Source organism: Danaus plexippus (assembly GCF_018135715.1).
Source record: "Danaus plexippus chromosome 29 unlocalized genomic scaffold, MEX_DaPlex mxdp_37, whole genome shotgun sequence".
NCBI lineage: Eukaryota > Metazoa > Arthropoda > Insecta > Lepidoptera > Nymphalidae > Danaus > Danaus plexippus.
In genome coordinates this window covers 712,709-727,126 of record NW_026869858.1, presented here as the reverse complement: position 1 = coordinate 727,126, position 14,418 = coordinate 712,709, and the positions used below count along the sequence as shown (strand labels likewise).

Here is a 14,418-nt window from a genome sequence, read left to right as displayed (position 1 = left end):
CTGTTCTGGCATATTATATACCTGTGACATGCAGGGTATATATATATCCTGAATGTCACAGGTTCGAATCCCGATATGTTGATGTATTTTTCATTCTCCACTAATCATTTATTACAAAACTAATACTTAAAGAATAAGCATCAAAATATTTTTAATCCTATATTTTTAACCGCCCTCATCTTTTCTGTTCTATGTTCTAAACACTTGGGGTAAACAATTTGGTGACGTCATTAATGTGTCTAATGAATATATATATATATTAAGTAACAAACCTATGTACGTTAATTTGTGTACAGGTTAAATTTAATGGAAGATCAGGTGGCGAAGGATATTGAGCTTCAGGAAACATCAACCTGGTCAGATCTTTCTAGAGACATTAGTGTAAACTATATCAATGCGGTTAGACCATCAGATGAGGAGGCCAAAGATATAGAGGTCCTGAGAGACAATAAATATGTACCTCTGAATGATATAGGAACAGAATTCATAGATAGAAACGATATTAATGATGGTATAGAAAGCTTCAATGATAGGAGGAGAGATAATGATGATAAAGGAGATAGTAATGATATAAATGATAGATTGAAAAGAGATATCATAAAGGATCTCAATCATGAGATGTGGAAAATGAATGATGGCAAGGTACCGGAGAGGCCTCCCGAGATGTTTCAGAACGACGGTGTGGCTAACGTGGTCAATCCGCAAGTTGGTGATTTCACTGTGGTTAGATCTGATGCTGTACCGATATTCGTTGAGGGTCTGAGGGTGGAGGACGCAGCGAAAGAACCGAAGATCATAGAAGACGGTATACCAAGTGTTTTAGCTGATACGAAGGTTGTGCTCAGGTATGGGAATTGTATGAAATAAAATATGTTTGAACAAAGTAGGAGGAAAAAGTATGTTATTACAGATTTATATAGGAATTCTTGGTCTATTCACTTGTCTTTTTGTGAGATGCAAAGAAAGAACTTAAGTAATTGATATTTTCTTTGAAAAGCTTTGCCTTGTATAGTCTTTTCTTGTCTTAAATCTAACTCTTATTATAATACATTATAGGACATTCAGTTTTTCCGGCCTTCAAACGAATGATGTTAATTTTGTTAATATCCGAGCATTGTGAAGAGGCGCAGGTAATCATTGGTAATGGTTTTAGGTTATTCGGCCAAGGTTTCACTCCGAGGACGGTAATCGCATTCACGCAAGATCCCATGGACTACGGCCAGCCGTGCAAGTTTCTTGTTAAGGGCGAATATATGGTGAGTAGAATTTTGAGAACATTGAATCAGATAAAGTAAATAGTTTTCATTCGACCCAGAAACATAGATTTTAATCGCAGCGCCTTTTCTCAAATATCCACAATCATTGGTTCTCGAACTCACGCTTAATTCACTTTCAGGCTATGGAGGGATCTGTAACAAAATCTTCAGTGCTATTCGATATTATAGCTCCATCACCGATAGTAGGTTCGAAGTTATATATATGCGCAAAAAATTTAAAACCGGGCGTCAGTGATCCTAATCAGGACGAGGAGAAATACATTCACCAGGGTACTGAGAATTTTAAGATATTAGCTACCCACAACAAATTATTGCCGCTTTGGGTGTCACTAACACTGATTCTCGTCTGTCTGATGTTCTCCGCTCTGTTCTCCGGATTGAATCTCGGCCTGATGTCTCTGGATAGGACGGAACTGAAAATCATATCCAATACGGGAACAGAACAGGAGAGGAAATACGCCAGAGCGATAATGCCTGTCCGTGATCATGGCAATTATTTACTATGCAGCATTTTATTGGGCAACGTCGCAGTCAACTCCACATTCACGATACTCCTGGATGAATTGACTTCCGGTCTGTTTGCCGTTATATTCTCGACGCTGGCTATAGTACTCCTGGGTGAGATAACACCGCAGGCTATATGTTCGAGACACGGGCTCATGGTAGGGGCTAAAAGCATCGTCATCACCAAGGTAAGTGAACTGAAGGTTAGTTTTTATTATAATGGATATTTTTATGATACCATATAAATATAACTCAGATTCGTTTGAAATAGGATCGAATTCACTTGTGGGTAGTTTTTTTTTTTGTTTTTTAAATCGTTAAAGTGATTTATTGGTAGGGAACTATCGTTAAATTAGTTTTAATTTTAGCTTTAAAATGAGGTCATGTTTTTAATTCAATTTTTAAATACGTCCACAGCTTTATAACTGTGAAAGACATGACAGTTGTATATCATTTATTATTGGACATTGCCAAGGGTTTCATTGATTTTATAGAAAGATCTCTACAATATTGTGATAATCTATACAAGTAGAATAAGTTAATGATAGTTGCCGTGGATGACGTTAAGATAATGCTTATAAAATGGCAACCAATGTAGCAAATATTTGTACCGTGATTCGGCTGTCGTCTATGTATAAGCAAACTTCATCATTCAGGCGGTGATGGCGCTCACAGCGCCACTGGCGTTTCCGGTGAGCAAACTGCTGGATTATTTCCTGGGTGAGGAAATTGGCAGCGTTTATAACAGAGAGAGGCTCAAGGAACTCGTGAAGGCAAGCAACTTATGATAAACCACTATAGTGTATGTTACTCCATAACAGTTAACTAAATTTATATTTCAAGCAAATTTTATATTAAGGTAGTAGAAAATCTTGAAGGTCTTATAAGATACATTTTTCACATAAAAAAATACATGAAACCAATATTCTGGGACTTATAATATTTTATAAGTCCCAGAATATTGTTAAAATATAATAGTATATAGGTATTTGATGAAACGCCGCAACTAGATCAATTATTTTGATTAATATAATTATCGTGTCTTTGCTATATTTTAAAATTATTCTTTTTTTTCTTCTTATTTTTATAGCACTTTAGTAAGTATTATCAATACATTGGTATTTTTTTTATTGGTTTTAGAATAGACAGACGTGGACATTTAAAATTTCTGATCGTTGAATTTGTATGTTAGTATTAAAATGGTTTGCAGTTTATTTTAAAATTTGTATGATAATTTTTAAACAAAATTCTTCCAAAATTTTGTATGCATAAAAAAATCCAGTATTTAGTTTGCATTAACTCGTAATAACCCACACGAAGTTATCTTTGGCCAAAATATTGGCAATGTCGTATATACATATGTCCGCTTTACACTCAGGTGTTGGGACTCTTCATCGATAAATCTTCTTACGTGCAACCAATATCATTATTTATAGTTGTAATAATTCGCTAGCTCATTTGCGTATGAGATATTAAATTTAAGTCAAATAAGTATTGAATTTACATGCAAAAAAATTATAGTATATGCATTTCTATCTGACTTTAAATACTGAATTGGATCACTATGACTATAGGTCCGCATCTCCCACTGACATGTTTCCTTAATCTGAAAGAAATTTAGGTGTCAGAACTAGGTTGGTCAACTATTCCGATTGTGGCTATTAATTATGAAGGATAAAAAAATATTTCTGAATAACCGCAGTCGCTCCAAAAAACTAATACAACGTTAATTTCAGAAACCTTAACATTAACATTTCCAACGCTTCTCATTGTTAGCTCAACATACTCGTATATCTATATAATTGATAACTACGAATGGCTAACCTTTAAACTGTTCGTTTTTAGTTTCTGTAATACAAACTTCGACTAATTATTCTAAAGCTCCAGGTTACTACGGACGTCAACGACCTGGATAAGGACGAGGTGAACATCATCTCCGGGGCGCTGGAGCTTAGGAAGAAGAAGGTCTCGGACGTGATGACGAAGTTGGAAGACGTGTTCATGCTGCCTATAACGTCTGTGCTGGACTTCGAGACGATGTCCGAGATCGTGAAGTCTGGTAAGTGGGAAAATGATCATTCTATGATGATCGCGTAATTGTCATCACCGCTTCACCAAATTGTAAATGTAGGTGTAGTTAATCATATAGGAAGTTGGTACACTTTGGATGCTATATCACACGTATCCTTAGAATAAGTTTCAGTTTGCACGCTTTAACAGAATGCGAACAGATTTTTGGTTTTCATTTGCTCATTCGTATTAATCTATGTATAGAACTAGCTAAACATATAATTTCGGTTTCCTATATATTCATAGGAATATACTTAATGTATTAAAATTTCGAATTCGTTTTATATAAATATTTGTACACGCATGTATAGGTAACGTTAAATTTTCTGTTTGTAGATGTTTGTCACTCTTTCACAACAAAACTACTGAATGTATTTTTATGAAAGTTCGTAATAACGTTGATCATACATCAGATTGTCGTATAGATTATAATTTATCCCTTCACTCCGAGTGGTTCCCGCGGGAAGACGTCATAACCGATCAAATTGTGTGTAGTCCCATACCACAGACGACAGATGTCTCTGACTGTTGGTTACCAATTTTTTTTTCCCACATATTCCTTACTCTACCCCAATTCGATTGTCCACGCGGGCGTAGTCGCGGACAAAAGTTTGTCGTGATAATAACCGTACCATGAACGAAATCTATTTTTATATACCATTCTGTTTGGGAACGTACTTTGGACGTGATCCAGACGTAATAACGTAAACAATTTCAGTGTGTCATGTTTTATGTTAATATTTTAAAATTATGCTTATATACATATATAGCTACGACCTTGAAATAAGGACAATATGTGGCTTTATTATTTCAATTTACATATTCAAAACGTTTCAGTAACTTTACCGCAGCCCTGATCGCGGCCAGACGAGATGAAAGTGTCAAAGTGTTCGTAATAATAATAAGAAGTAGTATCCCAAAAGTTTGGCTACATAAAAATTCTATAAAATCAATAGACCAAAATTGTGAAAAAATTACCTTGACATCGAAGAATAAGTTGTAAGAACAATTGCCTAACACTTATAGTAGAAAATTATATGGACTGGCTACTTTTAGTTTTTATTTTTGAAATACGAATACATTCTAAGTGTGTGAGATATATTTAACGAGGAGAAGTTATATATGTCAAAAGGGTAAAGCATGAGGTCATTAGATCTGACGTCACGGGTGCCATATTCTTGTTTATTGTCAGTGTCAGAGTTTTGAAGGAAGTCGAATGAACGAACGAAAACAACGGTCGAATGCTGAAGCCTACCCTTGGCGTTTTGCTCAGGCGATGAGTTAGCCTTTGTGGTTTAGTGGGTAGTTCCAGATCAATGCCGGGGAGTCCCACACACCCCTCCGAGTCCCCTTGGGTCGGAGGTATGGGATAAATTGCTTCGTTAATGTCAAACAGAAATACTAAAAGAAAAATCGAAGATCTCTTATTTCGACGAGGTCTGATCTCTCCATCAGCTCGAATGAGAACATCTTTAATCTGTACAGTCCTGTTTTATACCAATCAACGCTTCTTATTGTAAATTTACGTACACCCAGTTCGTAAAGCATATAACACGTGATTGTAGCCAACTTTAATTAACCAGACATAAGTCATCATGCGATACAATAACGTCCGTTAGATACAAGTACATGTTATTATTTTAATTTTGGACTAACTGTTAATAAATTTTTCTTGCATTCAAATACAGATCAAAGCTTTACTTTATAAGCAATTTTTTTTTTCTCGATGATATTCTAACTAACCGACTATACTAAAGTAGTGTAACTTCAAAAGTGAGATAAAACAAAAAATGAAACTAATATTATTCGGATTTACTACGCGGATTTTATTATTTAAAAACTACATAATCCCGACGTTTCGGTTACTTTGCAGCAACCGTGATCACGGGCAGACGAGGTCACCTCAGGTTGCTGCAAAGTAACCGAAACGTCGGGATTATGTAGTTTTTAAATAATAAAATCCGCGTAGTAAATCCGAATAATACTAGTTTCATTTAAATGAATTGTCGCGAAAATCTTAGATCTCATTATGAGATAAAACAATTCAAGTAAAATTTTTGTTTGTTTGATTTAACGACACGTTTACTATAAAGTTATATAACTATGTACACGATATCTAGGACCATAGAATACTAATGTTGTTCCAGTCTGGGAGACTTGGATGTCGTCCAAAAACACAACTACTATATATAGTGACAATATGATATGCTTCGTGAAAATAAAGCTATGTTTGTTCATTTATAAGAAATATTTCGCGTATCAATACTATTTTTTTATAAGAAAAATCGGATAAAGAGATAGTTTAACAGATATCTGATGATTTTTATCATACATCATCATTGTGTGGAATGCTGGTGATGAATCAAGTGATCAAAAAAATTTGTACTGTTTCTTTCTTTGATCGTTCAAATATTTTCTTGCTTACGAGTTCTAATTTAAACGTTTAATATTTTTTTACTTATAAGGTATTTAATTGAAAATAATGTGCGTACTATGTTTGTATATGATGTTCATAAAATATGTATATTTTGATGTCAGCTACTTGGAGTTCGTGTATTAAATGTATATAAAATATGGAAAATATACTTCCTTAACCATATCATTTAAAATATATAGAATGTTCGATTTACTGAACGTGTAAATACACGTAACTTCTAATCCAGTTCTTGTCCAAGAATCTTCGAAGTTAAACTTCTATTCATCATCATTATCATCATAATTATCAGCCTATTTGTGCCTACTCCTGAACAAAGACCTCTTCTCACATGGAGAAGGTTAGAGCATTAAACACCACGCCTTCTCAAAGCGGATTGGTGATTTCAAACTTATAATTTTGATTATAAGTCCAGTTTTCCTCACGAGGTTTTCCTTCACAGTCCGTCAGTGGCGTCTAAATACTCTTAGAAAAGTACTAATGACTCGGAAAATATCACATTAGTACTTGCCAGGTTTCGAACCCGAAATTTCTATTGATATGATAAAAATGTTTCTTTACGTGGCTTAATTGATATCAATTTAGGAATTTGGTAAGGATAAGTAAATAGACTTTATAATTGTATGAATTACAACATGTCCTCATTGCCGTCTATCTGTCTCGTAACAATACAAAAGTTATGACGCGTTCCCACTGTACCTAGATGATGGAATATTGGTAATCACATTCTACATATTATTTTGTTTTCTAAGCTATGTTGTTGCAAAGTTTCATCGATATTCATTTAGTAGTTTTATCGTGAAAGCGTAACAAACAACGTATATCTTCAATAGAATACCGAGTGTTTCTGTTATGAGTGAAAGATTTTTACATCATAAAGCCTCCCCTAGATGGATTGAGATAAAATTCTTAAGTTGTTTTTCATCTCGATTCATATTTTATGCTATTATGTCATTTGAACGGACAGACAAAATTGCCTTGAAAACATAGTCATAAATATGCGTCATCCGCTATATATATATATATACAGTACTTTACCGGACAGGAAGATAGTTATTAATTTTATTATTTTGTTTGATTCATAGTGCAATAAACATTTCCTTTGTAATTTACCGATTAATTTATATGGTTTCATAATTGACGTACCTATTGCACGTGCATACTAGTTCGCGCCCGGCACTTTGTTCGCGACAACGTTATATGTGCTGAGTTTTTTGATCTAGTGACAAACAAACGCACGCACTGATACAACTATATTGATAATAGTATTGAAGTCCGTTGTAGTGAATGCTTAATAGACTTCACTTAAAAAAAAGTGTCTTATTTCTTAAATACTTTACAAAGTTAAGTTAGGCAGCTCCTCACAAGATAATTGTAAAAAAAAAATACTACTCAAAGCAATATGTTTGTTGTTTGTAACATCGTCAAACTACACACGAAGCGTTTTCCATTACTTTGCTTATATTATTAGAGCTTGGCTTTCTAGAGCTCTCTCTAGAGCTAGGACGGTGGAGGTGAGCATTTAACGAGCGTTGATAAGGGCCCCTTAAACCCACACCTGAGTCGCAATACCAGGCACTGTTGAAGCTCCTCTCCCTGCAACGCGGTGGACGCAGCACCCGCACGAATCCATGGAACGACGAAAAGTTTCGTCTCTATTGATACTAGCAGAACCGTTAGGAGTGTTCTTGTTCTATCAAAGATATCACTCCCACCAGGGAACTGACTGAAGCTTGCAGTTCCTCCTTAGAGCCGGCCGTGTATATATATAAATATGATGAGGCCTTTGTATCCGTTAGATACAACAACTAATGAACGTAAATTTAAATACACATTGCTTTAGAATTTTTGCATCCCTTTTTTTATTAAGCCATGGCTCCATTCGCTCACGAACCGTGGAATATTTCGTCAATGTGAACGTTTTTATTCGTTGGACGAAACATAATTATAATAATCTTGAGCACTGTGTGAAGCAAACACGAAAGTCGGAACAGTCTGTCGAATGGACTAAAGCCGTTTATTTGCGGTCCGTGCAAACGATATTGTATGTCTGGACAACTGACAGTTATTTCAAAAAATAAGAAATTAAAAGTAATCGTTAGATTTACCTATATTTTTTTTTATTTTCTTTTCAAATAATGTTATCGAAGACTCCCGCGAGTATTCATTTAAATGAAACTAATATTTTTCGTATTGTATTATGTATGCGTATTTTACTATTTTAAAAACTACATACTCTCGATTTTTCGGTTACTTTGCAGCAGCCACATATCGCCTATCCGTGATCACGGCTGCTGCAAAGTAACCGAAAAATCGGGAGTAAGTAGTTTTTAAAATAATAAAATACGCGTAGTATAATACGAAAAATATTAGTTTCTCTTCAATTCTTTGATTTTCTTAGTCTAAGGATTCGCTACAAAAATATACAATATTAAAAGATGAATAATATCGGTGTTATGAGCCGTTCAGAGAAGAAGAGTGGGGATAAATTTTTATGTGTATTACATTATTTTGTCCTTCTATCTTGTAATGTCTAGACAAATTTTAGGTAATTCCGTAAAACATAATTTCATGACCCTCACTACGAGGAAAATAAACTCGTCACAGTGGAAATGTGGTCGTAAAATATTTTTCTATGTCAATATATTTCCTTTCGTTTTTGTGCTAGCAAGAAATTTAAAATTATTTTAAAAATTGATTCGAAAAATACTCGATCTATATATAAATAAAATATACTGGGTTGTAAAAGGACTCTGTTTATGGTTACGGAGGAGCGCAAGTTGATTACAATATATATATGTATATCTTGGACTTGGACATTCAACTTAGTCATGGGAATAACAATAATAAAATTACTAATCTTGGAGAATGAAGTCGTGTTTATAATATATTAAGAAGATTGTATAAGAGCTTCAGGATGGTGCCTATAATGGCATTCTCTGCTATACATACCGATCATGGGCGTTGTAATGCTCAGACTCAAATAAAAGCACACTTGTACTGTCCAATATCTTATAACTCGATTTCTTTACAACTGTAATTAAAATCACACTCAAATAATAGGATGAAAATGGATTAGGAGCCAATAGGTTAGACTTGTGCACTTCGTTTGTCGGCTGTCCATCGCATGGCCGTCCTCACTCTCAGTGACAATAGCTACCCTATTCGGAACTGGCCGCTCATAATTTTTATGAAACAAATCGACTATATATATATATATATTCTGCTGCATAGTCCTCGGAATCATTATTCGTCTTATAAGCGAAAGACATAGAAAGACTATTCTATTCTACTCTAGGGTAGCAAATTGCAAACGGGCCAGTCCTTAGCAAAGTAAAATTCTGACGATTCAAGGTATAAAAAATGTAATTAACGCAAGAGGTTGTATTTGAGCCAGCATAAGTGGTGAACAGCATTGTCTTCGGAACAGGTTTCTCCCGTATCCCGGTATACGAGGGCACCCGCACCAACATCGTGACCGTGCTCTTCATCAAGGACCTGGCGTTCGTCGACCCTGATGACAACACTCCTCTGAGAACCCTCTGCCAGTATTACCAGAACCCCTGCAACTTCGTCTTCGAGGATGTCACGTTGGATGTCATGTTCAAACAGTTCAAAGAAGGTCAGTCGATAGCATTAAAACACAATTCTCTTTGCCATGAAATTATCTCATGTCTTATTTAGATGCTGTGACCGTTACGACTCTTCAGCATTGTGTTCTTCCTTTATCTACAGGTTCTGCGATTAAGGGCTCCCTTTTTTTATCAAAAAAACTTTTATATTTGCCATTTTTCTAGTCGTTTTATGAATTCATTCTACCCTGTTGAGATAACTTGATTAAAAAATCTCATTAAGATCTAAATCCATCGTAAAATATATTTAAAAAAAAAATCTACTATAATAAGACGTTAGTGACATGAATTCATAGTCAGTCCATAGCGCAAGTATGGAGGTCAAAGGTCAGACGTTGTTCTATAGGTCACAAGGGTCATATGGCGTTTGTCCACCGCATAAACAACGAGGGCGAGGGCGATCCGTTCTACGAGACCGTGGGTCTGGTGACGTTGGAGGACGTCATCGAGGAGATGATACAGGCTGAGATCGTTGATGAGACGGATGTGTTCAGTAAGTCAATGATGATGGATGGATGGATGGCTGGTGTTGGATGAAGAGCTCATGAATCTGTGGATAGACTATTAGTGTGAGATATTCCGATGATTTTAAATTTTTTTATGTAATTCAGTGTTTTAATGATGTAAATGAAAAGATATTTTTTGAATGAAACACCAGTGAGTTAGAATATTCTGTGGGATAGGACAAGCAGAATATTTATATTGTGATTTCCAGTATATTTCTCACATCAGTGACATACCATATGATAATTTAATTTTCTTTAAATAGTCTGAATGAAAAAGATTTTCAGTATCGTTTTATGAATTGTCTCGTTGTACCCATTATGTCCCATGGAATGGGTAAAAAATATAATAGGATGCTGTAACTATGTAATGGAATTATCGAATCGTCTGCATCGCTTAGCGGACAACCGTTCCAAGCGGCGTCGCAACCGTCCCCAGAACAAGCTGCAGGACTTTGCGGCATTCGCCGAGCGTCACGAGAACCAGAGGATCCATATATCTCCGCAGTTGACTTTGGCCACCTTCCAGTTCCTCAGCACCAGTACGTAGAAACACACTGACTGCGATCACAAAAGGAAATTAAAATTACTTGCAGCTTTTTCCATGCACGGCACTAATTTGCAAACTATAGGACTAATGGACTTTAAACAAGATTTTAATTTAATTGACCTATGCGACAATTACTCGTAGGTTGATTTCTGGAAGACTGTAGGGGATGACTTAATATCAAAATTTCTTTAGTACTTCGTGATTCCTATCACTGTATAGGTTACCTGTTTCCACCCTTTGCTTTTTCATAATTATTTTCGACGAATTTCAAATGCTTTAAGCTCGTGTTGACCAAAAACCTTTGTAGTTGTAAACAAAAAAATTTTACATAAATTGTCCGTTTGAATGCTTCGTAATCAGAGTTTGTTGGGAGAAATTCTGGGACGACCATATCTCGCAAACATTGAAACATATGCATAAAAATAATATTTTCGGTATTACTAAGCATTTTTTTATAATATTTTGGACATTATGGAAAACTTTAATCACGCTTGCTGCTAAGTAAACGAAACGTCGGGAGTGTGTTGTTTAAAGTAATAAAAAAAACGACAGTACATCCGAAAATATTAGTTTTAAATAAATGAAAACTCGCGACCGTCTCAGATATCATTGTGTAAACCATACGAGACTTCGCCATTTTAAAATGCCAAAGAAAAAACCTAAAATTTGCCCAAAGCATACATATTCTGCGTTCTGGACATGTCTGACTGTCAAAAATTACGGTTAGAAACAAATTCTCAGTCAGATCTCCAAGCACCATTAATAATTCCAGAATCTATTATTGGATATTAGCAAATGTATCGCCCGTCTATCGTATATAGGTGTGGATGCGTTCAAGCCGGATACGGTATCAGAAACGGTGCTGCGTCGTCTGCTGAGACAGGACGTGATCCACTACATCAAGATGAAAGGGAAGAGCAAAAGAGAGGCCAGCACGTACGTGTACCAACAGGGGAAAGCGGTGAGGGATATTCCAAATACGGAATTTGTCAATAGATATTATGAATTCTATGAAATATTTTGTCAACCAAGGTGCCTACATTTTTGGCAACAAAAATTCCCATCTTTTTGGCAACCAAAATTCCCATCTTTTTGGCAACCAAAATGCCCATAATTGTTAAAATCACGTTCCTGTTCTCAATAACTAAGCGACGATCACCTGTTCTTGGTGTCAATTTTAAGTAAGTTCGCAAGCTGTCTTCATTAAAGTCTCGATGTCTTTAAGACTGCAAGTGTATTAGTAGAACTAAATGTTAGTGATATTATATATATATATAAATTTGACAGGATGTCGGTATGTGCTATAAATCTATGAACCCACCCATCCACACAAATACAGTCGTTTCCATTATTCTTGTAAGATCTTATATAAACAGTCCCTGAGTCCGTATTCCTCCTCAAGGTGGACTACTTCGTACTGATCCTCGAGGGGCGAGTGGAGGTGACGGTCGGCCGAGAGAACCTCATGTTCGAGGCCGGACCCTTCACGTACTTCGGAGTGCAGGCGCTCACGCAGAACGTGGGAGTCGGTGAGATAGATTGAGATAGAGAGAGATGGGAGGAGAATAGAAATATATAGTATACGTATAAGAATATCATTTATATGAAGATTATTACTTTGTTTGAACTTGGTTATCAGATCTCTTCTGATAAGTTCTGCCAATATCATAGTCCGTATTACATTAAGTATAGTCCATAGACTATCAGAATGATATTCATAGCCTACACGACTCAGTACTATAACTTAATATGAAGTCCCGATATCACTGATGATAAAATATACTTATTTTACTTAACGACAAATACTTAACAACTAAGTGAACAAAGTCGCTGGTCACTAGTAAGCGATATGTGAAGGAAGGAATTTGATAAACAATCAATTGGAAATAACTTATAATGCCACGATACAGATAAAAAATTGTTTGGCATAAGTAACAAAAAATATATATATATATATATAAGTTAAAGAGGCCCCCTAACCCTATAGGATAATAATAACGAGGCCCCTCACCCTATAATATATGCATAACGAGGCCCTCTATCCAGTAATTTGTTAACCTGGCCCCAATAAAGCGGAGTCCCCCACGCCGTCCGCGATGGGCTCCCTCCAGAACATCAACATGGAGGCCATGCTGAGACACACCTTCGTCCCGGACTACTCAGTGAGAGCTGTCTCCGACCTGTACTATCTGGCTGTTAAGAGGTAGGTGGAAGAGCAGATGAGGGTAGTTAGGAAACGTAAGTACATACAAATAAAATTAATAGTGCGTGGAGTCTCTCCGCGCGGGAGAAGCGGTGCTTCGTTATATGGAATGAGAGCAGGAAGGAGTGGAAAATGATTGTAAAGGAAATGTTAGTGTTTGTTTAAGACGAGCTTTACTAACATTACTCACAAGCCACTATTGTTGCCCGCATGCGTTCCATCTCGCTCTGTCTCTTTTTATTAAGGTGCGTTTAACGTTTAACGCAACCTTGTTAGACGTGGCGTAAGAAGTTTCACTTCAAGAAAATATTCTTCTCTTAATAGCGTTTATTTTGATTAAAGGTTTCTAGTAAGTATATATTATTTGGTTACTTAAAATGACTTTTTTCTATTGTATTGCAAATTTTACTTATTGATATGTTAAAGGAGTTTTTTAAATATGTATTTCATGTATAAATAAAATTGTAAGAAATTTTCGTTTCAATTATGTTAAGGGGTATGTTAGGCGTGGTTAATGGGTCACCTTTGCCCCCAGGTCCCTCTATTTGGCGGCGAAGAGGGCCACGCTTATGGAAAAGGGGGCCCTGTCGAAAGGCGCCACTAATGAACAGTTCGACACTGAAGTTGATAAGGTTATATTTATATATTATTATTATTTTAAAACGGCTAGTCCCATTATGATGCGGTTTGAAGTTTTGTATAGACATTATATGCAGTCAAAACCCAGGGTATATTTATTACCTTTGATTTGAGTAGCAATGTGGTTAACTTTTAATAAATTACTATAATTCCCAATTTCCACTCGAAACCCTAAGTTCGTTAGACAAAATAATTTAAGACGACATCTGAGTGACTTCAGGTTCAGATCCTGTATGTCCGTGACTGTTCCACGGTTGTGTGATATATATTTTAAGTATGTTGTTCCTTAAGTAATGTATTTTTTGTTTTCCATGTATGTATGTATATACCGTTCCTACCCACATCCTATCCCACGTCCAAGTCAGCGTCTGACAGGACCTTCCGCCCACCAGCTCCGGATCGCTGACGATGAAGACTTGGAGCAGGTTTGACACACGGATGGAACGATTTTGATAAGATTTCCATACCGAATTTAATTAGGACTTGTGCAAGGGAACAATAATTCTATCAAATATATTTGTATTTTGTTGTACTACCCTCAAGCCTGTATGAGAATTAACTATTTTAACAGGTCTGAAGGCATTCGTAATTTTACTAATTAACAAA

At 35.8% G+C, this 14,418-nt stretch overlaps 1 protein-coding gene across 1 annotated transcript in view; it reads left to right on the top strand.

Moving 5' to 3' along the window:
* LOC116776990 (unextended protein-like) overlaps positions 1–14,418 on the top strand; it is a 30,131-nt gene that overhangs the window by 12,361 nt on the left and 3,352 nt on the right. Inside the window, exons 2-13 of the mRNA XM_061529154.1 lie at positions 297–845; positions 1,154–1,256; positions 1,397–1,969; positions 2,438–2,554; positions 3,663–3,840; positions 9,716–9,907; positions 10,264–10,410; positions 10,822–10,962; positions 11,792–11,931; positions 12,373–12,499; positions 13,044–13,173; positions 13,709–13,805. Of these exons, the coding sequence (XP_061385138.1) occupies positions 297–845; positions 1,154–1,256; positions 1,397–1,969; positions 2,438–2,554; positions 3,663–3,840; positions 9,716–9,907; positions 10,264–10,410; positions 10,822–10,962; positions 11,792–11,931; positions 12,373–12,499; positions 13,044–13,173; positions 13,709–13,805 (2,494 nt within the window). The remainder of the gene's footprint in view (positions 1–296; positions 846–1,153; positions 1,257–1,396; positions 1,970–2,437; positions 2,555–3,662; positions 3,841–9,715; positions 9,908–10,263; positions 10,411–10,821; positions 10,963–11,791; positions 11,932–12,372; positions 12,500–13,043; positions 13,174–13,708; positions 13,806–14,418) is intronic.